This window comes from Carlito syrichta, unplaced genomic scaffold (assembly GCF_000164805.1).
Source record: "Carlito syrichta isolate Samal-C Ts95f unplaced genomic scaffold, Tarsius_syrichta-2.0.1 Scaffold309876, whole genome shotgun sequence".
Lineage (NCBI taxonomy): Eukaryota > Metazoa > Chordata > Mammalia > Primates > Tarsiidae > Carlito > Carlito syrichta.
The window spans coordinates 77421-104707 of record NW_007253972.1 but is presented as its reverse complement, the minus strand read 5'-3'; the positions used below and the strand labels follow the sequence as shown (position 1 = coordinate 104707).

The 27287-nt window shown below is 42.3% G+C and overlaps 1 protein-coding gene across 1 annotated transcript in view; it reads left to right on the top strand.

The window, feature by feature from the left end:
* Positions 1-27287, top strand: part of DST (dystonin) — a 111141-nt gene that overhangs the window by 35689 nt on the left and 48165 nt on the right. Inside the window, exon 3 of the mRNA XM_021717589.1 lies at positions 19698-19898. Within this exon, the coding sequence (XP_021573264.1) occupies positions 19698-19898 (201 nt within the window). The remainder of the gene's footprint in view (positions 1-19697; positions 19899-27287) is intronic.

The window sequence follows — 27287 nt, the reverse complement described above, 5'->3', positions numbered from 1 at the left end:
GCTGTAGTTTTGGTGAGATATTATTTAGGATTTTAAAATTTATATGTTAGATTGATCTACAGTTGTTTTTTCTCTTTAATTTATTAAGTTTTGTTTTTAGATTGTGCTAGCATCCAAAAAGAATGGAGACATTGTTTATCATTTCTATTTCTTGGGATAATTTGAGTAATTTAAGAGTTATCTGTTGTAAGGTTAGATTGAGCTTGACTATACATGCATAGCCCTTTTAAATTTTATTTATTTATTTAGTAGGAATTCATTTAGAAGACAGGAAAGCTCCTGAAGGGGTTGTCCTTATAGCCCCCCCCCCCCCTTTCTTTGGAGTTGGAGTCTCACTCTGTCACCCAGGCTGGAGTACAGTGGCATACTCACGGCCACCCCAGCATTGACCTGTTGGACTCTGGCGATCCTTCCATCTCAGCCTTCCAAGTAGCCAGAACTACAGGTGTGAGCTACCATGCCCAGCTCATTTTTTGATGTATTATAGAGATGAGGTCTCGCCAAGTTTCCTGGGCTGGTCTCAAACCCGTGGGCTCAGGCAGTCCACTCACCTGCACCTCCCAGAGTCCTGGGATTACAGCCTGAGCTACCAAGCCTGGCTACTCATAACCCTTTTTAAACAAAGGTATATGCCCCTGATAAATGGTAGTGTTAATTGAATCAGTACATGAGAAAGCACAGAGTTTTTTTTTTTCTCTTTTTTTTCTTTGTCCCCTGGCAACAGTGCAGTGAAATGATCATAGCTCACTGCAGCCTCAAACTCTGGGCTCCAGTGATATAATGGATATATTAGAGAATTCTGTTTTCAGATTTTAAAATCTGCAAAAAGTAGAGCTTTTCTAGATAACAAACTCCTATTTATTGAGGGGAACAAAAATAATATATTAGTAGAAACATAGTCAAATACCTATTTTCAAAATGTTCTTCTGTTCCACAAGTCTAAAAGAGCAGTTACTTTCTCACTCATTGTTCAAGCATCACCTTTATTTGTTTGATTTATTTGTGTGAAAATGTCTGCAGCTGATGGCATCTTGCTGTCACTGAAAACAATTTTGGAACTTTTGGTTTTCTATGAAGTAAAGCTACATAAACCACTTTCAAATTTGGCAACTCCTTTGAGTACCTTTTATAGATAACCAGTGAAACTCTGTAATACCAGAAATTTTAGCATTTGCTCACTGTAGTAGAGACAGTGAACTTGCCCTCAGAATGCATTTCTCCTTCTTTTTCTAAGAGAAATACTCTGGTTGTAGCTGGGCACTTGGCAAGTCAGCAAGAGACTACATTCTCAACCTTTCATGCAGTTTCACGTGCCTACGTGGCTGGGTTCTGGCTGATAGGATCTAATTGGAAGTGATAGATGCACAGTCCCTTTCTTTCTTCTCATGCCTGGAAAGAACTTGTGGTTGGTGGTAAGCCAGATTCAACCATGTGGACAAGAATACTGAAGGGGAAGGCAGAAGAGAGGTAGAGTAGGATCCTGGTTTCTTGGAGGACCTCAGGGCTCAATCACCTACAAACTGAACTATTCCAAGAAGAATGAATTCCTATCTTATCTGAGTCATCATATTTTTGGATCTCTTTGTTACAGTGGCCAGCCCCCGTGTCTTAACTACACTTTTTATCTTATTACAGTGCAGTGTAAAGAGTCTATTCTATTGTGTCTATAAAATATGTTTCTGTGTTTATACATTCATTATAAAAATAACCACATTGATTAAGGTGGAGCAGAGCAGAGAGTTCAGATGTGTATCCTTATATATATATGAGCTTTGTAAAAGATAAAGGTGGCCATTTTAAAACAACAGAGATGGATCGGAAGTTATTGTAGCTGGGTGATGGGTACTTAGTGTTCTTTATAGTTTATCTTTTTTTTTTTTTTTTTGTATTTTGAAATTTTCTTTAAGAAAATGTTAACACATTTTAAAAAATAAAAAATGAAGGAAAAAAACTCATTGGAGAAGGAATAGGTAGTTCAGTGGATTATGTTACCCACCTGGGAGTAAATAAAATTAGTTGTCTCTCTCACATTATAGTCAAAAATTGTACGTGTAAAATGTACATGTAATTAATTAAATTGCATTAAAAATGTAATTTAATTTAAAATGTGCATGTAATTAATTCCAGATGAATAATAATTGTACATTTAAAGGACTTAAAAATGAAAAGCAGAAGATATAGGAGAATGTTTTATATTCTTGCAGTTGGGAGAAACTCTCTAGGAAAAACAGAAATTCAGAAATCATAAAGGAAAAGGTTGGCAGTTTTGAATAAAAGAATTCTAAACTTCTGTACAACAGAATGAAAAGACAGATTGCAACCTAGGCAAAAATACTTACTGCATGTATAGCAAATAATCTTATTCATATAATATAAAAAACTTCTCCCAAATCAATAAGACATACATATAAATTGTATAAAAATGAGCAAAGGATGTGAACAGACAATTTAGAGAAGAAAACAAATGACTTTTAAAATTGTGAAAAGATTTCTGACTTTACTGGTAAATAAATGCAAATTAAGACTACCTTTTGCCCATCTGTCTGGGCAGAGATAAAGACATACTATCCAGTATTGATGGAGATAAGGGGATAATAGGATTAAAAGACACTTTCATAATAATGCTAGAAATGTAATTTGGTACATTTTTAGAGACAGATTTGGTACATGTAGTATCTCTCAAACTTTTTTCCTATATCCTGACAGTTCCACTTCTCAGTAAAGAAGACTTAGTTGAAGATATATTTAACTTGTTTATTGTAGTTTATAATAGTAAAAAAGGAAATGTCCCAATTTCAATTAGTAGGAGAAAGTTAACTAAAGTATAGTACTTGCATATCCTAGAAAGTTATTCAGTTGTTAAAAAGAATGCACATCTGGAATGCTGTCTGTTAAATAAAAAGAACCAAGTATAAATCATATATATAACAAGATCCCATTTTTGTTAGATTATTTATATATATATATATATATCTTAATGTTTTTAGTACAGGAAAAATTAAGATGATGCACACTAACTTCACACTGATTACTCTGGAGGGATGTGTTTGAGGGTACCACACAAGGACATGCACACTTATGTGGTTCAAAAAAAGTGTTGTAAGTTAAGTTTCTAATCTGTGTTTTCTGAAAATTTCAGACATATATATCGGTCTTTAAAAATGAAAAGTCAAAACCCAAGCATAACTGAGTGCAGTGGCTTATACCTATAATCCCAGTGCTTTGAGAGACTGAGGTGGGAGGATTAGGGAGGATTGCTTGAGCCCAGGAATTCAAGACAAGCCTGGGCAACATAGTAAGACCTTGTCTCTCCAAAAAAACAAAACAAATAGCCAGACGTGACTGTAGTTCTGGCTACTCGGGAGGCTGAGACAGAAGGATTGCCTGAGCCCAGAAAGTTGAGACTGTGGTGAGCTGTGATTGTGCCACTGCAGTCCAGTCTTGGCGATAGAGACTCCAACTCAAAAATAAATAAATAAATAAAATAATGAAACAAAGTAAAATAAAAAACAAAAAAACCCCTATGCATATCGAGAATCGACTTTGTGCCAAACACAAGTAGGAGCAATGCAGGATAGACACAAAGACAAAAAAGAAGCCTGTCTCTGCTCCTAAATCCATGATATAAGTCAAATTGTGACAAATATTATAAAAACGCCACATTGAAATAAATTCCACTTAATCTACTAGAGAAAGTCAACAGGAATCATATGATCCAGGTTAAAAAGTTCATAGCTGTTGCCCAAATAACTGCCAAGAGAAAGTAACAAAATCTCTTCAAAGCTTTTAGCTACTCATCGAAATTCAATAATATCATCTCGGAAAAGGAGTCAGTACAAGGTGACTTCTAACGTCTAATTTATGCGAATGTCCATGTGATGCAACGTCAAAGGACAGGAATGAGCAGTAAAAAATGCCTCAACATGGTGGACTCGCCACCAGCATTTTTCACAAACCTTTGATGAAGCATCTGTTTGGAACCTGGTCCTGTGGCTCTCCCTGCTCCTTTTTCTCTCTCTTTATTTGGTCTATAAATTATCAGAAGATTTTAGGTCATTAAAAGAGTTTTGTCCGTCTTCTTGCTGATCAATGTGTCTTCATCAGAAGCAGATGCTGAGAAGGAATGTGCTGCCAGAAGAGCATTTAAGACTTGAACACAGACCAGAGATACATCCAGTCTCTGCGAGGGCAAAGGTTCAGCCCCCGGCAGTAGGCAGGAGTGGTACCCCACCCCCCTGCCCTGCTGTGTGCATCCATAGTGGGGCTACTGCTGTTTTTGGGTACTGATCAGATCAGGGTGCAGTGGCTCACACCTGTAATCCCAGTGCTTTGAGAGGTCGAGATGGAAGGATTGCTTGAGCCCAGGAATTAAAGACAAGCCTGGGCAACATAGCGAGACCTCGTCTCAACAAAAAAAACAAAAAAATTGGCCAGGCGTGCCTGTAGTCCCAGTTACTCGGGAGGCTGAGACAGAAGGATTGCTTGAGCCCAGAAAGTGTGCTAGGAGCCTCTGCTCTCGTTTTTTTTGTCTTCTTTCGCAAGCAGTGTGCCTTTGGCTCAGTGGTGAGTTTGGCAGGCATCTGTCCCCTGGCAAGCTCCTATCCTCAGACTCCTGGCTGGAGGCTCAGGAAAGGCTACTTTCCTGCTTTGATCATGTAGCTCACCTTTGGGAATTGAAATTCTGACCTGAACTACAGTTCAAAAGCCCTAGTAGCTTTTGTTAAGTTCATACGTTAGCGGGGGCTGTGCTGAAAATATTTAACAGTCAGTAGAAAATGGGTACAGACGAGTCAGAACAGATGCCCGCTGAAGGACTGATACTTGTTAGTTGCTGGATCCTGGGGGAGGTTCAGGAGCCCTAGGGATGGAGCTTGCCATGGGAAGACACTCAGGGGTCTTGGGGTCTCCCCCTCTTATGGCTGCCCAGGTCCTGCTTTACTTCACTTAATCACCTGATGTCCTAATGCCCCCATCTACCTGGTTTTGAGTATCTGATGCCTGCATTCTTTCACAGCCGTGCTGACCCGTGAGCTCTTGCCTGTATATACTTAGAAGACCTGTCTTGCTACTTTTCCTCATGGCCTGTCTACCACCTGAACTAATGAGGCCCCATCCACCTTGTGGCTGAGCTTGCTTGATGGGGGTTGGCATTAATTAAGGAAATTCTCATAGAAGCAGTACCTTATTAGGATTTTTTTTTTAAATAGAGGATCTCACTCTGTCACCCAGGCTAGAGTACAGTAGCCCAGTCATAGCTCTCACTGTAGCCTCGAACTCTTGGACTCAAACCATCCTCCCTTCTCAGCCTCCTGAGTAGCTGGGACTGCTGGCACACACCACCATACCTGATAGATTTTTAATTTTTTTTGTAGAGATGGGGGTCTCACTATGTTGCCCAGGCTGTTCTTGAACTCCTGGCCTCAAACTATCCTCCCTCCTCAGCCTGTTATTAAGTTGGACCTGAAGACGAAGATGAAGCTATTACTCGAGAATGGCTTGTTGGGAGATGCTATTGACATAACTGTAGGTGTAAGCTTAGTTTAACCAGCCATTTTTCCCTTGTGTAGAGTATTAGCAGTTTCATTTGCATATACATTTAGGTCTTTATTCTTCCTCTTCCTCTTAATCCTTTGTCCTTCCCTGTGTCTTGAGTTGTTTCTGATGCTCTGTCTGATAAATTGACTTTTGTATTTTAAAGACTTAGATTTTGTAGTGGCTATTGGAGGGCACTTAAGGTTGCCCTCGAAAAAGACCCAGCGACCTCTTGTTAGAACTTTGCTGTAACTTGTTGCAGATTAGCACATGTTGTATTTCCGTTCTTGTTTTCTATCTTTCCTTCCCATCTTCACTCCCACCCCATATTTTCTCCTCCACACACAGCAGGCTGCATACCTTGCATACCTCCCCTACCCTGGTTGACCTGCCTTCCTGTACTTTTTCTCTGGCCCTTTTTTCCTCATCACCCCCTTCTATGCTACTTTCTTGTACCTGGTCTTTGTAGCGTTTCTATAATGTGACTATCTACCACTTTAGAAATCTTGCTGTTTGGGTGCTATTTGGCGTCTCAGATTTTACAGCTGGGAAGTTGTCGACATCCCTTGAAAAGAGTGTTTCCTCACTTTACGTGTCCTAGTTTTTCATCTTGAAAAGGACATTGTCTTTGATATACATGTTTTTAAACCAGGACTCTTTTTATATGTGAACATGGTCACTAGTGACCACGTCTGTGAGCTGGTACCTCGGCAGAGGGCTGCATGCAGACAGATTGTGCTCACATTTAAAGAATCATCCATAAGCTCCCTTGGTCTATAATTATGAAGGCTGGGTTCTGATTTGCTGGTTGCACAGCTATTTATAGAGCCCGTTGCTGCGCATGCTTGTCTGTGCCTGGGGCTGCGGGCCCCGTTGTGAGGCGAGCTGAGCAGATTGCACTGACTGCTGCTCCTGTTTCTGGAGCAGCCTTTCTAGCTCACCCTCCTTGGCTTTGAGCAGAGCTTCCATTTCTCCCTGGCAGCCGCTTCTGTGTCCTGTGCTTCCTGTTTTTGATGTGTATCAGACCATCCAGTGTTTACTGTTATTCTCATTTTTTTGGTTTGTTTTGATGGATTTTTTTTAGATGCTCTTTGTTGCGGAATCTTTTGTGTTGTTGGATGTTAACTATGGCTCATAAGTGTTACTGATAGCATTTGTTTAGGAAATCAGACTCTGTGTTTGTTTGAGGTCAGCATCCCAGGGAAATGGACGATTTGGGAGATGTATTGGGGAGTGCCCTCAGAAACAACACCCTGAGATAGTGAGGGAAGCAGGATGGGGCCAGGAGGAGGTTGAGTTGTGATGAATGTGTAAGAGGCTCCACAATCCTAGGGAAATTTCAGGGTCATCCCTAATTGAAGGAAGCACTTACCCTTTGCCATTGACCAGCACTGGCCTGGCAATGGTGTGATCCTGAGGCATGCAGCCGGATGGTAATTTACCAGACAGTATCCAGCTGAAAGCCAGGCTGCCACCCTCTCAGCAGCCAGGGAAATGAGTGTCTGACTCAGGAAGGGGGCATCTGAGTGGTGTCAGACACCCATAGCATCCAATTCTATCCTACTTTTAACTTGATTTTAATATGAGTGCAATGTTGGTTTCATGCTCTGAGGCCAGTTGTATTTATTTTATTTTTATTGTTCATTATGGTAAAAAACAAAACAAAAGAACAACATCAACAACAACAGCAAAACATGGAGTTGATGAATTCAGTCTAAGAAAAAACAGGGTGTAGGCCAATTTCAGTAGAATCAGCCCTGCCCTACTCAGGAATAGCCACTGCCCATAAACATTCACTGTCACTCGGTGGCTGATGACTTTATCCCCCAAAACCAAAGTGGGAGGTGGGTTGAAGGATGGAAAACTATTGTACTGAAAGAAGTAGAGTTGAGAAAATTCATGCAAACTTTTGCTTGGTAGTTACAGTCCAAATATTTTTAAAAAATCATCAGATTTGAAAAATAATACAAGTACGTCCTTTGGTAGTATCATCTATGTGTTTGACAAAACACGTAACAGATGCTGTTTAATCTGCCCAGAAACTACAAACAGATGGAGTAGACATGGTTGCCAGAGAGAAATTAGACTGACCTTATATTTCACAGACTAGGTTGTTGGTGGAGAGTATAGATTAGCAGACCAAAACACCAAGTCAAAATTACTTTATAGTCTATGGTTAGCAGAGTGCTCAAGACCCTACAGGAGATGATAGAGCAGGGGTTGGTGACTTTTTTCTGTAAAGGGCCAGATAGTATTTTTGATTTTGCAGGGTTTCTGATCTCTGTTACAACTACTCAACTCTGCTTCTTTATTACAGAAGTAGCCATAGAAATATATAAATGAAAGGACATGGCTTTGTTCCAGTGAAACTTTGCAAAAACAGATGGTGGGTCAGATTTGGTCTGAGTCAGAGTTTGCTAACCTTTGATGGAGAGCACAGGTCAGATGGCCTGCTTATTAGGTAAATTTCTGAGTGTCCATTTCCTTATCTATAAAATGGGCATTAACATAGTGTTTGCCTCCTAGGAGTATTACAGGAAATAGTGAGAAATGTATACACAGTGTTTGACACATAGGAAACACTTGATAACTGGAAATTATTATTGCTTGTAGAACTTCAAAGGATTAGAGTTGGATGTAGTTAAGAGCTGAGTGGTGCTGGAAAAGTGTTAGATACATGGGGCTCAAATTATGTTTGGCTATGTAATAATGATGTCAGGGTGCATGGGGTGTACTTGCTCCATGGGATGTTGACTTTGCCATGGGAAAGAATTCAAGAGCGAGTCACAGAGAGAATCAAAATACAGTAGAGTTGATTGCAGAATGGAAATCATGATTAAGAGAGAATGCAGGTGTCTTAGAGAGAAAGACACATGCTTGCCTTTACCAAGAAGCTTTATATAAGTCCTCAACGATAATTAAGCAAACTGTTCTATAAGCTGAGGGCAGAGGGCTGCAGGTGTTTGATCACAAGTTTTGATTATTGTCTCCCAATCTTTAAGCTTGTGTCACAAGGTCACAAAGACCGTCTATGTAATGGAAAGTTGCTGCCTAACTAGGTATGAACTTTGCTTAGAAGATCATGACTTTGCACTTATTTTTTGGTGTGATTTACTGTATTGGTTGTACCACATTTCATCCTCCAAGGTGGTCATGTCTGATATGCCTGACTGGTCAGGTGAAGGTCATGCACCAATAAGAAAGGCACTTGAACACTTAACCACCCTGTTCTTCAGTTATCTAAATTAGACCTGCCTAACTACATCCATGCCACGTGCTATGCTAATTATGCCTGCCTCAATAAGATATATAAATGGAGCTCTTTTTGTTTTAGTTTTGTTTGAGGCCTCAAGGGTTGGAGTCAGAAAGGCTCATATTGCTAGAGAGGAGTAGACTCCTATGTAGCACTTGGAAAGGAGATGGCTATAAAACTGGTTTTGCCATCAGCTCTGTGGTAGAGTCTGCAAGTTGTTTATTAATATCTGTGTTCTCAGCTTCTGGGTACACACCCTAACTCATTTTTTAGCTTCTCTTGCAGTTAGGTGATGGCTGTAACTGAGTTTGAGTTAATGGAATGTAAGAAGGGACGTGTGCCATTTACAGGCTTGACCTATTGAAGCCATCCACACATAGTCCTCACTTTTTCCCCCCATAAACCAGCATAATAGAGGGGACATTGAACACCTAAAGAACCACAGTAAAAGGTGCCTGGTGCCCTCAATGACTGTGTGGAGCACTTCTCCCACTTGCTGATGTATTATGTATGATGGGGCCATGAGCACAGCATAAACTTGTATTGTGTTAAGCTCCTGAGATTTTGGCATTGCTTGCTGCAGCAGTTAGCCTAGACTGATAGTTATAGTCTACCATCACCAATTTTCGGTATATGGATAAAGGCTAAGTGTTCAGCTATGAGAGATTAGAGAAGTGCTGTTCAGTAGAACTTTTCTGCGAGAATGGAAATGTTTTATCTGTATCATTCAATAGCTTTACCCCTAGCTACATGTGGTATTGTGAACTTAGAATGTTGCTAGTGGAAGGATGGCGTTTTAAGCTTAATTTTAATTAATTAAAGTTTAAATGAAAATAGCCTCATATGGCTGGGAGCTCATATGACTGGACAGGTCAGGGTTAGAGACTGGAAAATTTCTTAGTAGTGTTCTGAGCCTAGCAAGCCTTCCTGAGCCTAGCAAGAGTGATTTTAAGGAGACCCTGGGAAAACTTGACTTGTGTGCCAAGAGTCTGTGTATCAAGGCTGGTGCCAGATCATGTGTGATCATTCCAAAGGACCCAGAGACCATGGCCGTTCTCATGGTGGAGTGAGCAGAAGTGGCTGCATTGGGAACAGCTTGTTCTCCCAGAATTTGCTGAACAAAGGGTTCATGAGTATTTCATATAGATCTCTTGGGAGAAAGAACCTGGAGTTACTTTAAACCTTGTCTAAGTGGAATCAGGAGTGGTGTGATCTCATGGGAATGGTACCTTTCTTTATGACTAAAAGTGGTTGGAAGACTTTTTAATTATCTGAGAATGACCAGAAAAATTATAGGTTCTACACACAATTTTATGTAGGGTTGAGAGAAAACTAACCCCTCATTGTGTGGATTTCAAAGGTCAATCAAAAGGGAGAATGTCGTTGTTTTTTGAATGTACCCTATGATCCCTGCTTGGGCTAATCTAACACTGACAATTAAAAAGCACTTTAAGCTCTTTAAAGGAGAAGAGGCTATGTCTCAAGTAGTTTCAGCCTCATAGTTTCCTTTCATTCTTTTCTCCACCCTCACCCATGCAAGGTGTGTTTTGTGTCTTAGGCTTATTTCGGTGCAGAATCCGTGACATACTATATTCTATGGCATGTTGTATGTGTAATTTAATGGAAACCTAGAGTCTGGCTTTACGGGATAAGGCTGGAAGTTGGTAGTGGATCCAAGACCTCAGTCCTTGCAGTAGTCAGATGCCATAGAGATGACTGTGCTGTACTCCATTGGCTGCTGCTTCTCCTTTTGCTCTCTTCACTTGTGTACTTTACAGATTGATACCTTCAGCCTGCACTAGGGCCACAGAGTTTCTGTCAGTCCTTCTACATCCTCATTACTCAGTTTGCTCTTTAGATCAGCAGCCTTGGAATGCCCCAGGAGCTGTTAGCAATGTGGAATCTCTGCCCCCTCCCAGACCTTCTATGCTGGAATCTGCATTTTAATAAGATTCCTGGGTGATGCCTCCCTCTGTCTCTCCCTTCCTTCCCTCCTTCCTCTGTGCTAAGTGGCCCAGGCCCTTGGTGTTTCTCAGACTCTTAAAGGAGGATCTCTGATTGACACAACCCCAGTGTTAAGATCCAGCAACCCTAACTGGAGGAGTGGGATTCCATGATGCAAAACATGTTCCCTCAGGCAGCAGGGGTGTGGGTGGGGTATTCTATCCAAGGGGGAAGGATTGAGATCACTAAGAAATTGTAAAAGATTTCCATTTATAGCTGGGTTCAGTGGCTCAGCCTGTAATCCTACACTTTGGGAGGCTGAGGTGAGTGGATTGCCTGAGCCCGCGGGTTTGAGACCTGCTTGGGCAACTTGGCAAGACCTCATCTCTAAAATAAATAAAAAATTAGCCGGGTGTGGTAGCGCACGCCTGTAGTTCCAGCTACTTGGAAGGCTGAGGTGGAAGGATCACCAGAGCCCAGCAGGTCGATGCTATGGTGGCCGAGGCTGTGGTGGCCGGGAGCGGCCGCAGCACTCCAGTCTGGGTGACAGAGTGAGATAGATTCCAACTCAAAAAAAAAAAGATTTCCATTTACAAACCTGCATTTAAGTTGTAAATCACTCACAGTTTAAAAGACATCAAAGCTTTCTGATTGCAAGTCAGCATATCTGATCAGCAGGAACGAATAACCATTTGATATAGTATTAGTCAGTATAAAAGAAATACTATTTAATAACCTGTAAAGTGTATAATTCTTTAGACTTTTTCAAAACAGGCTTTTTGCTGCCATGGAACCAATGATCTATACCAAAGAATGATTAATTATTAGAAAAAACTTGGGAAGATAATATTTTGCTTCAATATCCCTTATTTGCCAGGAAGTATATTCTCTTTGAAAACAGAAAGGTAGCTGTAGATATGTTATTTTATTTCTCCAGCTGACAGAGTGGCTTTTAGGGCCAATCTTTTAACATTGGGTTATCAAAACCACAAAGGTCTGGGTTGCTCTAATCTGGAGGGTCCCTGTCCCTGGACTTAGCACAGTGGGATGCAGTGTTATGACCAAAATTACTAACCACACAGTCAGGGGCAGAACTTAAAAGTTTCTCAGACTGTAGTCACATGATGGGACCATCAGCATCCCTGGAGATCTTTTTAGGTATGTGGATTCTCAGTCCCATCCCAGACTTACTGAATCAGAAAAACTCTTAATTGAGCTGTAATGAACCTTCCAGTTGGTTCTTTTGTGTATATGTGTATGTATGTGCATGCACATGTGTGCAGTGGCATAATCACAGCTCACCACACCCTTGACCTCCTGGGCTCACGTGATCCTTCCACCTCAGCCTCCCAAGTAGCTGGGACCACAAGCTTGTGCCACCATGCCTGGCTAATTTTAAAATTTTTTTTAGAGACGAGGTCTTAGTATATTGCTTAGGCTGATCTTGAACTCCTGGGCTCAAGCAGTTCTCCTGCTTCAGCCTCCCAAAGTGCTGGAATTACAGGCATTAGCCACAGTACCCGGCCCTTCCAGGTGGTTCTGACACTTGATAAAGTTTGAGAACCACTGAGTTAGGGCAATACAAACTCCTATAGCAAATGTACACTCATTGGCTCAAAAAAAAAAAAAGAGAGATATTTGTTGCTCATTTTAAGGTACAAGTGGGTGAACAGGTTGGCAGAATAACCTCCTTCTTATAGTTATTCAGAGACTCAGGCTGATGGAAGCATTGCCATCTTTCACATGTGACTTTCAAGGTTGTTCTGAAGATCATGCTAGCCAACAGAAGAGATTGTGGAATGTGTTTAGATGCTGTGGAATGTGTTTAGATGCTGGTTCAGAAATGGTGCACGTTACTTATGTCTGTATTTCATTGACTAGAACCCAGTTACATGGCTTTACCCCCTGCAAGGGAGGTGGAAAACGTAGTCTAGCTTGTGACAAAGAAGAAGAAAACATGAAATTTGGTGAGCACCTAGCAGTTTCTGTCATAAACTCTTTGTGGAAATTTTCAAGATTTTCCCTGTTCCGGACATATTTTATGCTATAAATTCATTTGGCAGTCTAGTAAAGCCCATGGACTTATGCTCAGAAATTTTTATTTTGTCTTATTTTATTTTATTTTTTGAGTTGGAGTCTCACTCTGTCACTAGGCTAGAGTGCAGTGGCATGCTCAATGCTACCCCAGCATCAACCTGCTGGAATCTGGTGATCCTTTCACCTCAGCCTTCCAAGTAGCTGGAACTACAGGTATATGCTCCCGTACCTGGCTAATTTTTGATTTATTGTAGGTCTCGCCAAGTTGCCCGGGCTGGTCTCGAACCCGTGGGCTTAGGCAATCCACTCACCTTGGTTGAGCCACTGAATCCGGGTGACAGAGTGAGACTCTAACTCCAGGTTTGTGGAGTGCATTCAAAATTGAATCACGTGCTAAATTTCTTTTTTTTTTTTTTTTTTGAGTTGTAGTCTTACTCTATCACCCAGACTAGTTAGTGCAGTGGCACACTCATGGCCACCCAATCATCGACCTGCTGGGCTCAGGCGATCCTTCTGCTTCAGCCTTCCAAGTAGCCGGTACTACAGGTGTACGCTACCATGCCCAGCTAATTTTTTGATTTATTTTAGAGATGAGGTTTTGCCAAGTTGCCCAGGCTAGTGGTCTCAAACCCGTGGGCTCAGGCAATCCCCTCACCTTGGCCTCCCAAAGTGCTGGGATTACAGCCACCGGGTCCGGCAGCTAAATTTCAATGAGAGATTCATGAAAATAAAGATATAATTTTTTCCCATCCAAATCCACTGACTGCCCTCCTCATCTTCCTCAAATTTTATCCATGGATCCAAGAACTTCTGCTATCCACCTCATTTCTAGCCTGGAATGAGGGGAATCCTTGAGTTCTTATGGTGTATTATATGCCTTATAAACAACTTCAAAGTATTTGTGTATGGCAAACTTATATCCCATATAGCTAAACACCTCATTTTTTTGAGGATAGTAAAAATATGAGTTTAATTCTGTATAAATGCTTAGTGAGTCAGTATGTTATTTTTCTCTTTTCAGATGATTCACCGGTTAACGTGACGGTAGTTTGACCTTACATAACAATAATACTTACCTGAAAATGTTATTTTTTTCTATTTCTACCTCATTTAAATTGTTTAGAGACCTTTTCTCGTGTTAGTCAGCTAGCATATATTCCTGAGCACTCCCCAGTCCTGTGAATATGTGTAGAAGCTTCGATTTGAATGCATGACTGCCTTATAGTCTCTCTACATACGATCAGAGTGGTAAAGGGTACAAGTTGGAGTTAGAGAAAACTGGGTTCTAATCTGGGCTTTCTTTTCTTTTGAGTCAAAGTCTCACTCTGTTGCCCAGGCTGGAGTGCAGTGGCACCATTATGGCTCACTACAGCCTGTACCTCCTGAGCTCAGGTGATCCTTCTGCCTCAGCCTGCTGAGTAGCTGGGACTGCAGGTGCACACCACCGTGCCTGGCTAATTTTTATTATTTTTTATTTTGTAGCTGTGAGGTCTTGTCATGTTGCCCAGAATAGTCTCGAACTCTTGGGCTCAAGCAGTCTTCCCGCCTTTACCTCCCAAAGTGCTGGAGTTACAGATATGAGCTATTACACTTGGCCTAATTTGGGCTTTTCTAATCGCAAAAGCCCTTAGGTAGATTACTTCACCCTGGAAATTCCCAGTTTGCTTGTTTTTGAGTAGGCTTAGTACCTACATGGCACTTAGCAAATTATTGCTCTTAATATTTCCTCCCTCTTTATGCCAGTTTACCTAGCCAAAGAACCAGGTTAAGTCTGAGTATTCAACCTCCGAGGAAAATAGCTAGCCATCTGAAAGCATAACAGAATGCATATGCCTTGGAGATTTTTGTTTGCAGGCAACAGAATCTGCCCCTGTCTGACTTAAACCAAAAGCGAATCTATTACAAATAGATGGTAGAACTCACAGTCAAGACTGAATGTCTGGTTAAAATAGACAAAATTAGGCAGTTTCAGAAGACCTGTGGTATAGCCTCCAGAACTGATGAATTTCTACTTTTTTGTTTTTCAGTCTTTACATACCTCCATTTATAGTCAAAGTCCAAGCAGAGAGACTTGAATTCATTGAGCATTGGCCATGGTCTAACCCATGAGATTTTACGGGTTATGAAGAAACAAGACCTAGAGTGGGCAGTGGGGTACTTTGACTCAACTATGTGTCAAGATGTCACTGATCATCAGGGAAGTGCAAATCCAAGCCACAGTGAGGTAACACCTCACATCTGTCACTATGACCATTATCAAAAACCAAAAGATAGGTGTGAATGAGAATATGGATATAGAGAAATTGGAACCCTTGTGCCCTTTTGGTGGGAATGTAAAATGGTACAACCACTATGGAAAACAGTATGGCGGTTCCTTAAAAAATTAAAAAGAGCACTACCATAGGAAACAGCAGTCCCTCTTCTGGGAATATATACAAAAGAATTGAAATCAGGATCTTGAAAAGATATATTCTTTCCTGTGTTCATTGCAGCAATTTTTCACAATAGCTAAAATATGGAAACAACCTAAATGTACATTGACAGATAAATGGATAAGGAAAATGTAGTATATACACATAAAGGAATATAACAGCCTTAAAAAAGAAGGAAACCCTGCCATCTGCAACAACATGGATGAACCTTGGTGATATTATGTTAAGTGAAACAACCCGGTCACAGAAAGACAAATGCTGTATGATTTACTTATATGAGTGAAATTCATAGAATCAAAGAGTGGAATGGTAGTTTCTGGGGCTTGGAGAAAGGGAGAGATGGGGAATTGCTGTTCAGCAGGGATAGCATTTCAGTTATGCAAGATGAGTAAGCTCTAGAATCGGCTGTACAACACTGTGCCCATAAGTAACAACGCTGTATTGTGCACTTAAACATTTCGGAGAGTGATCTCACAGTAAGCTTTACACACACACACACACACACACACACACACACACACACACTCTTACACTCATACACTCACACACTTACACACTCACACACTCTTTACTCATCTTGAGAGATCGTTACTCCAATGATGCTGATGAATTGGGATGGCCACTACTGAGAAACTTCTGAGTGTTTATCACTGATGGTTAAAGGCATGGTATCTAGGCAAGCTGGAATGAACAGAGAAAGAAGTGGGCTTCATATGCTGACACCAGAAACTCCTATTCACACCTTTAAGAATTATAGCACCATCTACTGTTTTAAAATAAAATTTCCTATCAAGCCTGATTATTTTGTATAGTGCTTAAGACAAGTAGTGTCATACACCAAGGAGCTAGAATTCTTTGCAGTGATTTAAGGAAATAAAAGTGACTGCCCATTGATGATTCCATGTTCTTTGTAGTGTTTGTAATTATGACTCTGAACTGCTAATGTGTAAATTGCTTCTGCAAGATCCCGGAAGTGAGGTAATAGTAATAATGATAAGTTATTAACTGCCTTTCATATGCTGTGTCCTGTTCTAAGTGCTTAATGTGGATTTGCTTGTTTTAAAACCATGATAACTCTACAAGAGGGGTATCATATGCATTTGACAGGTGAAAAAACTGAGGCACAGAGAAGTAATTTTGCCAAGATTGCACAACTAGAAAGTGTGAGAGCCGGTATTTGAGCCCGTGAGTTTGACTCACTGGAGAGTAAATGCCTGGGGTTCTCTGGAGTAAATAACTGTTTCCTAATGGTCAGTACCTCACAAGTAAGTGTCTGTCCATGAGGCATAACAGCCATGTGACTCATTTTTCTTTTTACGTCTGATTAATTATACACTATTGTGTTGAGGAATACATCTTATTCACATGAGTACTATACATAGTAATCTTAGCAAGTGCTTATATACTGCTACATGCCAAGTACTCCTCTGAGAATTTTACATACATTAATTCATTCATTCTTTTAACAACCCTGTAAAGCAAGTACTATTTTTAATCTTCATTTTACAGGTGAAGAAATGGTTAAGTAACTATGTAAGTTCACATGAGTAAGAAATGACCAGCAGTATTTGAGACCAGATAGTCTGGTTGCAGAGTCTGTATAGTCGACTCTAGTATTTATAAAAAGTTATTTACATATAGCACACGTGTATTTGGATATAACAGAAATCACCGAGGCCTGCATGATGGTGCTCAGGTCTGAGAAAAATGTGAACATGGTATGCCAATGGCGAAGTTTTAGGAAAGACTGACTTAGATTGCTTGAAATGTTTAGTATCATAAATAATTCTGCGTTGACTATCTTCCTGGGCACTCTTAGTAGAATTTCTTGGGTGGATCCAGGAGTGTGGAGTCACTAAGTTAGAGCTCCTGAATGGCCATACCAACATGTTTTTTTTTTTTTTTTTTTTTGAGTTGGCATCTCATTCTGTCGCCCGCTCCCGGCCACTGCAGCCTCGACCTGCTGGGCTCTGGCGATCCTTCCGCCTCAGCCTTCCAAGTAGCTGGAACTACAGGCGTGTGCTACCACGTCCGGCTAATTTTTTGAATTATTGTAGAGATGAGGTCTCACTAAGTTGCCCAGGTGGGTCTCGAACCCGCGGGCTCAGGCAATCCACTCACCTCAGCCTCCCAACGCGTGGGATTACAGGCTGAGCCACCGAGCCTGGCTACCAACATGTTTTAATCTCTTCTTTCGTCACTCTAAAGAGTTTTATGCAGTTTTCCCCTGCTAAGTATTTCTGGAATTTGTAGACCCCCAAGAGCTATTGGTAATAATGCCAGTTAAGCAAGATTTGGTTGCTTATTACTCCTAGTAGAAAGAATCCTCATTCTTACCAAATAAATGTATTCAACTTACTCCACCATTACAGAAGCTAGCATATTGTAAAATTTTTTATTCCTTCTACCAGTACGCACATTTCTGAACCGGAAAGCATGCAGGGGCTATGGGAGGTAATGCCACCTAGTGGTCAGACTAAGCGCTGGCTCCTTGAGGTTCTTAAATCATCAGAGTGCAGAACAATTTCTACAGTTGCTTGTTAAAAAATGAGATTCTTGGCCTCATCCCCAGGGAGTCTAGTTGAGAAGGAAGAGAGAGAGAGAGAGAGAGAGAGAGAGAGGAGAGAATGTGTGTGTTTGTGGGTGTGGGTGTGGGTGTGTGGGTGTGTGGTGGGAGGTATCCAGGAACCTGCATGTTTTTAAAGCAGCCAGTATGGTTGTTGGTCCTGACATGTGTGGTCCAAACTCTGCTTTAGAAAATGCTTTAGCACCTGACATAGCCCCTCTTCTCCTTAATCCTCTTCTCTGGCAGCTGCCGTGGTGCCTCCTGGGGCATGTGGGTGTGCTGGAGATCTTCTGGGTCTATTTTGAGTTGGAGAGGACCAGTTGAACTTGCACACAGGGGTGGGGTGGGCACAGACTAATGTGTTTGGGGATGAGAAGAGCCCAAACCATGACCTCAGTTTTGCCAGACCTGTTTGCATTTTTTCCTTACTGATTTCTCTTGACCTCAGTGCTATTTTTGACTCTGTGGGTCACCTCCTACTTTGTTTTCCCCTCTCCTTCTTCATATCTTTCTCCATAATCAGACTCTAGCCCATCTCCCAGTTCCCTCAGTGAGAATCCCCCCGTGCACATTTATCTTTCCATATCCCACAGAATTTTCTTTTGCTGCTTTTCCCCCTGAATTCTTACTCCCCATTCTTTATGCCTTTATTGCAGCCTTTAAGCTTGTTAATACATCTTTAAAATTCAGAAGACTCACAGACTCAAAGAAGTCTTCCATGGAGCATTTATCACTTATCCCTTACTAATTTCCTCACCACGCTTAGAGTGTTCTCTCATCCTGGCTCACCATCAAGTAGTGTTTCTTACTGGTATGTAAATATTCCGCCCATCCAGCTATCATTTTACTTATTCATTCATTTCTTATGTTATTTCTCTTGCCTCCTGGAATATAAATTCTGTTCATTCTTCAAGTGACACCCACTCAGCTAAGCTAAGTGTTGGCTCTCAGCTTCATTCATTGATTTCCTTCCTGAGCTCGACTAGTGCAGAGTCTTGTCCTGCCCACTTTCACCCTCAATTACACTTTCCTGTGTGCCCATGAACTCTGAGTTATTCTTTTGCTGTCTAGTAAATTATAAGCCACAAGGACAGAGACTGTTCTATGTAAGTCTGTGCTGTTTCCCAAATTTGTTTGCATGTCCCCAGATGCATAACATGACTTAGCTGAATTATTTCCATGGTATAACGGGTTGCCCTTATACTCACCTTCCTCCAAGAGAGGAGGAAGATGACACTTTTCTTGAGTACCTCTTATGTGACAGACACCATGCTTGGAATTTTCCATATATTATCTTACTTAATACGTAAAAGCCCTGTGAGAGGAATGTTCAACATTTTATAGATTAGAACAGCTGGACTCAGAAATGTCTAATAGATGTCGTAGCTGTAATTAACAAGATAGCATCTGGACACAGGCCCATCTGGACCCCAAGCCCCTACCCCAGGTTCCACCACATTGTCTCCATTTTCAGTTTGGGATCTTCACTTTGTGTTTCATAATGATGCTTTGCAGGCCTGATTTCCTTCCTTTAAAAAGACTCTGCTCTCAGGAATCTCAAGTGGCTCTTTCCCCTGGAATGACACTCCATCCTACCCCACGCCCCGCATCATGTCCAAGTGGAAAGGCTCTTCTCCACACACAGTCTGCTGGTACTTGGGTCAAGCAGTGTGCCCACCTACCTTCTTTCTTGTTTTGGACTGGCTTTACTGGATTACTGATGTTTCTTAATGTAGTGACTCCAGGCCCTGAAGACTGGGGTGTTTCACAGAACATGTGTGGGGAAGCCTCGCTTGCATGTAGTTTTTCCTCCTGCATGATCGCTTTGGGGTGTCAATAATCTCACTGAGACTCTTTGTATAACCAGCACTGCAGAACTTCCAGACAAACTCAATACAAATCCGGGTTTGTTCGGTTGTGTTTTTCGCTATAGGGATTCAGAGCCAGCCCTCGGCATATCAGACGACGAGTTGCAGCGGCTGCAGCTGCTCGTCTGGAAGAAGTGAAGCCCATAGTGGAAGTTCACCATCAGAGCGAGCAGGATACTTCAGTGAGGAAACGGAGAATCAAGAAGAATAGCCGAGTCCAGCCGGAATTTTATCATACCGTTCAAGGTGCTTCAACCAGGAGGCCTGTAAGTACAGAGTTGTCTTTTGTTTATTTAAGTTTTTTTAAACATCTTTTTTCTTTTAAAATTGCGGGGTACAGTTAAGGGTTAGGTATACAAATATGCATCGTTCAGGCACCCTTGTTGATAAGGGGTGTCCCCTGGTCCCCAGACAGATATTGACTACCGTTAATCCCACCTCCCTTTCCCTCCCTGCTCCCCCCTTAGTTTCCCGCTACTGTCAATTCTTTTCTTATAGTATTACGATAGATGTTCAAGGTCCACTTATGAGTGAGAACATGTGATATCAGATCTTTGTTTCTGTGAGAGATCACTCAGTATTATAAACTCTAGTTCCATCCAGGTTGCAGTGAAGTTCATGATTTTGTTCTTTTTTATGGCTGCATAATTTTTTTTTTTGAGTTGGAGTCTCACCCTGTCACCCAGACTGGAGTGCAGTGCCTCTCCCGGCCACCACAGCTCGACCTGCTGGGCTCCGGCAATCCTTCCTCCTCAGCCTTCCGAGTAGCCAGAATTACAGGCGTGCGCTACCATGCCCAGCTAGTTTTTTTTATTTACTGTAGAGATGAGGTCTCTCCAAGTTGCCCAGGCGGGTCTCGAACCCGCAGGCTCAGGCAGTCCACTCACCTCAGCCTCCCAAGGCGCGGGATTACAGGCTGAGCCACCGAGCCCAGCTCATTTATCTAATTTTTAAAGGAAAAAACTATCTTTTTTTTAAAGTTGGGATCTCACTCTATCACCCAGGCTGGAGTGTAATGGTATGGTCACAGTGATCATGGCTCATGGCAGTCTTGCCCTTCCAGTCTCAGGCAATCCTTTCACTTCAGCATCCTGAGTAACTGGGATTACTGGCATGCCACCACACCCAGCTAATTTAAAAAAATTTTTTTTGTAGAGATGAGAGTTTGCTATGTTGCCCAGATGGTCTCAAACTCCTGGCCTCAAGCAGTCTGCCTGCCTCAGACTCTCAAAGTGCTGGGATTACAGACATGAGCTGTTGTTCCTGGCCTAAACAGTTTTATTTATTTATTTATTTATTTTGAGACAGGGTCTGTCACCCAGGCTGGAGTACAGTGGTGCATTCATAGCTCATTGCAGCCTTGAACTCCTAGGCTCAAGTAATCCTCTGCCTCAACCTCCCGAGTAGCTAGAACTACAGGCACACATCAACATGCCCAGCTACTTACTTAAAAAAATTCTTTTGTAGAGATGGAGTCTTGCTTGTTGTCTAAGCTAGTCTTGAACTCTTAGCCTCAAGTAGTCCTCCCAGATTCTACCACAGATGCAAGTGCTTGGGATCACAGATGCAAGCCACCACGCCTGACTGAGAATTGTCTTGTATAAGAATATTAAATATACTGTCAATTATATGACTGTTCTCTTGGTTTTAAGAAATTGTCAGATTAACTTTAAATAATTAGTTTGAGACCAGCCTGAGCCACATGGCAAGACCTTGTCTCTAAAATAAATAAAAAATTAGCTGGGCGTGGTGGCACATGCCTGTGGTTCCATCTACTTGGAAGGCTGAGGTGGAAGGATCACCTGAGCCCAGCAGATTGAGACTGCAGTGGCCTTGAGAATGCCACTGCACTCCAGCCTGGGTAACAGAGTGAGACTCCTACTCAAAATTCCTTCCTCCCTCCCTCCCTTCCCCCTCCCGTCCCCCCAAGAAGTGTCAGTGCACTCATAAGAGTTCCAGCGCAGAAGGTGCTGGGGCAGATGGTTGTCAGAGAGGTGGGGGTTAACCACTGTAAGGCAGGCAGACTGGTGAATTCCCAACCCATCGGAGCTGAGGGTCTAGAATGAGGATGGGACAGTGAGTCAATAAGCTGAGGTGTAGTAATGACAAGATGAGAGTTGGTGACATGAACGACTGCAAAGCCAGTGTCTGGATTGAAAAGGCAGTACAGGGAGGGTGGGTCTGGAGCCTGGGAGTATAGCTGAACCCCTCCTGCTGGAGTGTAACTGAACCCCTTCTGGGGCTCTTGAGCCAGAAAGGCCTGTGCTTCCCTCTGCGGCCAGTGCGTGGTGACTCTGTAAGGGTTCCGGCCTCCTCAGGTGTGGCCTTTCTGTTGTCCTGAGGCAGCACCATTGTCCATTTCTAACAAGTGCCCTGTCTCTGTTGACCACGATGCTGCCTTTCCTGGGAAATTCGAGGTACAGCTGGGAACAGGTCTCACTTCCTTCCCCTTCTTTGTGCTCTAATTTTTTTTTTTCTTGGTTGGGATTCTGGCACATGAACTTTTTATTAAGCTGTGACAGTTATGGATTTGGGGCTAGAAAATGCCATTTTTAAACTTTTAAAAATATTTCAACCAAGCACAGAGGCTCACACCTGTAATCGCAGCACTTTGGGAGACCCAGGTAGGAGGATTGCTTGACTCCAGGCGTTTAAGACCAGCCTGGGCAGCATAGCAAGACCTCATCTTGAAAAAAATTAGGGGTGGCGGTGCATGCCTGTAGTCCCAGCTGCTTGGGAGGCTGAGGTGGGAGGATTGCCTGAGTCCAGGAGGTCAAGGCTACAGTGAGCTATGTTTGTGCCACTGTACTCCAGTCTGTGTGACAGAGTGAGACTTTGACTCAAAAAAGAAAAGGAAAGAAAAAAAAAAGTATTTTATGACTGCAATGACTTTATGTTGCTTTAGCATTAAAAAAGTATCTGTGGGGTTCTTCCCTGGGCTGTGGGGGGGGGAGTCTTTTTTTGTTTCTTATGCCCACCTAGGGGAGCTGTCAAGATTGAACTTGATAATAAGACTGTGTAAATTATTAAAACAGAGTTGCCCCCCCCCATGGGGGTAACTGTGTGGCTGGCATATGGGGAGATTTTTAGAAGATCAGGAGAATGTCTGACTTAGTGACCAGGCAAGCAGCGATGGCAAGAAACTAAATTCATTTACCGAAATGGCCTGTTTATCTTCAACCAATTGCGAAAAAGTACGTGCCTATATGAGAAGTCAGCCCTCGGTATACATGGATTTCATGTCCTATGACATTCTGTGCTTGGTTGAAAAAGATCTGAGTGTAAGTGGATTGTGCATTTCAAGCCCATGTTGTTCAAGGATCACCTGTACACATTGAGAGATGAGGATTTTCTTTTCATAATTTAATAATGCAAAGGCTGTCTGAGCAGAATTTAGTATCTATGCAGAGAAATGTGAAATACTGGGAAAATTTTATTCATTCAACAAACATATGTTTTTTATACAGGAAATGAGAGATACAGATATATATTAATGACTACAGTTATCGAGGGCTTGGGGTGTAACAGGCATTATTCTGTGTCACTCACTTAATCCTGTGTGGTAGCTGTTATTAATCAAGCTTTATGGAAAATGAAACCGAGGCCCACAGAGGGTAAATACTTGGCTGGGGTCACTTTGGTGTGACCCTAGACCCTAGTGCAGAGTGTGAGATTTGGATCTAGGCAGCCTGTCTTCAGAGCCCAAACATGTACCTCTGCACTCAATGACTGTACTGAGTCTATTCACAGACATGCAAACAAGTAAATGTAGCACATGTCCTGTTCTCTCTCTCTCTCTCTCTCTCTCTCTCTCTCTCTCTCTCTCTCTCTCTCTCTGTCTCTTTCTTTTAGTTGGAGTCTCACTCTTGTCGCCCATGCTAGAGTGCAGTGGCACTCTCACGGCCCCAGAAGCCTTGACCTGCTGGGCTCAGGTGATCCTTCCATCTCAGTCTTCCAAGTAGCTAGAACTAGAGATGCACAGCACCATGCCCGGCTAGTTTTTTTTGTGACTTATTGTAGAGATGAGATGGGCAACCAAGTTGCCCAGGCTGGTCTTGAACCCCCAAACTCTCGCCTTGACCTCCCAAAGTGCTGAGATTACAGACTAAGCCACCACGCCGGCCACATGTCCTGTTCTTTAAAGTAATATCGTAGGCTGGGCATGGTGACTCACGCCTGTATTCAAACTTTGAGAGGCTGAGGTAGAAGAATTACTTGAGCCCAGGAATTTGAGACCAGCCTGGGCAACATAGTGAGACCTCACCTCTGTGTAAACTCAAAAAACTAGCTGGGCATGGTGGCCCATGCCTGTACCCAGCCACTTGGGAAGCTGAGGCAGAAGAATTGCTTGAGCCCAGGAGGTGGAGGCTGCAATGAGCCATGATTGTGCTATTGTCCTTAAGCCTGGGTGACAGAGTGAGACCCTGACTCAAAAAAAAAAAAAGTAAAAGAAAAACGTGCCATTGTAGAATTGTACACTATGGAATCATCGTAGACATACAGAAATATTTACAAATAAGTAGACCCCTGGGATGAGCCTGAAAGATAAGGGGCTTATTAAGTGCAAAGTGGAAGTAGGTAACCCAGATGAGAAGAACATATACCAAAGTACAGAGGCATGAGAAGGTGTGGCATACTCAGTGAACGGCTTGAGTTGGTGCTGGCAAATGAGATTGGTGGGTTAGGTAGGGGCCAGGTTAGAAGAGGCTTGTCTGAAGAAAAAAAAAAAAAAAGAAAGGGCTTGTCTGTTGTGCTAATACTTGGACTTATTTTCTGTGATGGGTGTCAACCAAAGGTGGGAACAGGGTGAGTTGGTTCTCTTGCTCAAAATCTAGCTAATTCTTTGCTTCTTCTCATCTTCCCGTGTGGATCAGGATAGAGAAGTAGATGATTATTGTCAAAGTTTAGAAACCCTCCACCACCATGATTGTCTCATGAGCCTTCTACTGTTATAATTACTGTTATAATTATAGTAAATGACATACAATAGATATTATATGTTAATATGACATATTCTTCATGCCTCTGCTCCTTTGAATTCACTGTCCACTTTGTCCTTGAAGCTTATCCCCGCTCTTTGCCTGGTGAACTCCAGTTCCCTTTTTGAGACTGACTCATGCCCACCTGCCTTGGTCAGTAAAGTCTTTCAGATCCTTTCTTTTAGAGTGAGGTGCCTTTCAGTTTGATCATCAGCCCTTGGTACAAACCTCCAACATAGCAGTTATCCCAATGAGAAAGAACGACTCTGCAGGAAGACTCAATGTGGGTTCTCTTTGTGCTCTGTGTCTCTACAGGAAACAGTTGGCACACTAAGAGGGTTTAACTGAAGAGAGGTTAGTGAAGGGACTATTTACAGAGGCGCGGGCAAGGCTAAGCTGTTTGATCAGCCTCCAAGTGGAGCCTGCCCTGCTCTCACTCCCAGCCTGAAGGGGCAGCGGAGGCAGTGGTCTTACTGGATCCTGCTAGGCAGAGCTGAAGCTGTGGACAAGCTCTCCCAAAGGAGTGGTGGCTGAGGGATACACCCAGGGTCAGCCCAGTAAGTCAAGAGGGGACCGGGGGAGTAAATATATTGCCCTCTTAGCTCCTGCTGGTACATTCCAGTGACCCAACTTGACTGGAATCCAGAGAGCAAAGGAGCTTGGGTGACGCAGCTCATAACCATCTGCCTCCCAGGCTCTCCGAGTAAGGCAGAGATGGGCAGAGAATCAGAGGGGCCCAGGGGCAGCAGAGAATGAAAACATACCTGGTCTCCTTTTACAAGCTGCTTCAACTCTCTGACACTCAGTTTCCTTATAATAGAGTGATAAGAATAATAGCTGCCTGTAGAGCTGTGAGGATAAACTGAGCTGACATATGGAAAGAGATTGCATGGTGGTGACCTGTTTAGAATAAACACTCCATAAATGGTAGCTCCTTCCTCTCCTCTCCTCCCCCAGACTGCGAGTTGTTTGAGGGCCATCTCATATGGTTTGGAATATCTCCCAGCATCTGGAATCTGAATGCCTTTTATTGAATAAATGAATGAATGATATAGTTTATTAAATGAGTTGTACAATTAGTAAACACTATAGAAATTCAGAGAAGAGAGAAAGCCCTTTCTCCACACACATATAGAGTGGTTAGGGCAAAATCCTAACACCAACCCTGAGCCCCGCCCCCAGTTACACACACCTAGGGTGGTTGGGGCATAACCCCTTTTTGAGAGACTTGGGGTTGAATTGGGCTTTAAAATGTGGATAGGCATCAGCTGGGTAACAGGTGCTGGGACTGGGAGATTGAATAAGCACAGTGCTAAGACATGACTGGATGAGGATTTATATGAGAAGTATAGGATAAAGCTGGAAAAACAGATTGGGGTCAGAATGCATTTCTGCTTGTTTATACTTCATTTTCTATGCTTCTTGGAGACACTGGAGCAGGTGAATACTGTGATCAATGCATGACTTTAGGACGATTAAACACATGCAGGGTACGAAGGGTCTTCAAGAGACAGTCAGGTGGCTTCTGCAGCAGTCTAGGAGGTGATAAGGGCCTGAATTTGGGCCTATCCCTGGCAATCTCTGCTGGCATCTGATGATGACTGCTGCTGGGGATTCTGAGGACAGCCTCACTCTTTCTCCTGAGGGAGGGACTGGAAGAGGAGAGAGATCAGAGCATGGCAAACAGCAGCAGAGAGCCACTCAGTTGCTTCAAAATGGCAGAGAACCATTCTGGGGAGAGATTTTTAGGGCAGGTAAAGAAACTTCTGCCATCTTCCCATATCTCCTGTATCTTCCTGTGTTTCCTGGAGACTGGAAATTGTCAGTCAATAGTGAGGAGGCTATTGTCTCCTTATCTCACTTCATTCTTGTGGAGTTGTCTGCACCCTTACAGCCTCTGCCGACATTTCTCTATTTTTATGCCATATATGGGCTTGAACTTTGTGTCCCCTTTTTGGATTTGGTTAGGCATAGTCAGTAGGACTTGCAGGAATCACCCTCTTCAATGTGTGCCCAAAGCCTATGTCTTTTGGAGAAAACCAGTTGCCATGAAGGCAACTCTGATGTTGGTGTGGAGATGGAATAAAAACCATCTAGCCATGAAGATTCAGGAGCATTTGAATGACTTTAGATGAAGCATTCCAGGCACTTCTAATGGCAGTCTGAATAAGAGGTAGGCCCATAAATGATAAAGACTGGATCAGAAGTAGCTGCGAGGGAGTTGAATCAGAAAACATGACTGCAGTTTCATCCACGCCCAGTAGGACCATCCTCCTGGTGAAATGTCACGAAGAATGCACTGTACTCTAGCATCATTGGCTGCTATTATCTATCTATTTTGAATGTCTAGGTTATACTCAGTAACTGTGCCTATAAGAATTTATAATGAGGATCACTAATGTAAACTTAATAATGTATGTTTTAATTTCAATGGTTTGAAAAATTTGATGTTTTCAAGAGTGAGTGAATGAAAAATTTATCCAGATTTTCTCTCAGTACCTATGTCTTGGGATTTGTTTATACTATAAAGACATGTCATAAGATGCTTAGGACTTTTTTTTTACCACCTTGAAGCAGAAAAGATGATTAAATCCAAGTCTATTTTATTTTATTTTATTTTTTGAGTTGGAGTCTTACTCTGTTGCCCAGACTGGAGTGCAGTGGCCGCTCCTGGCC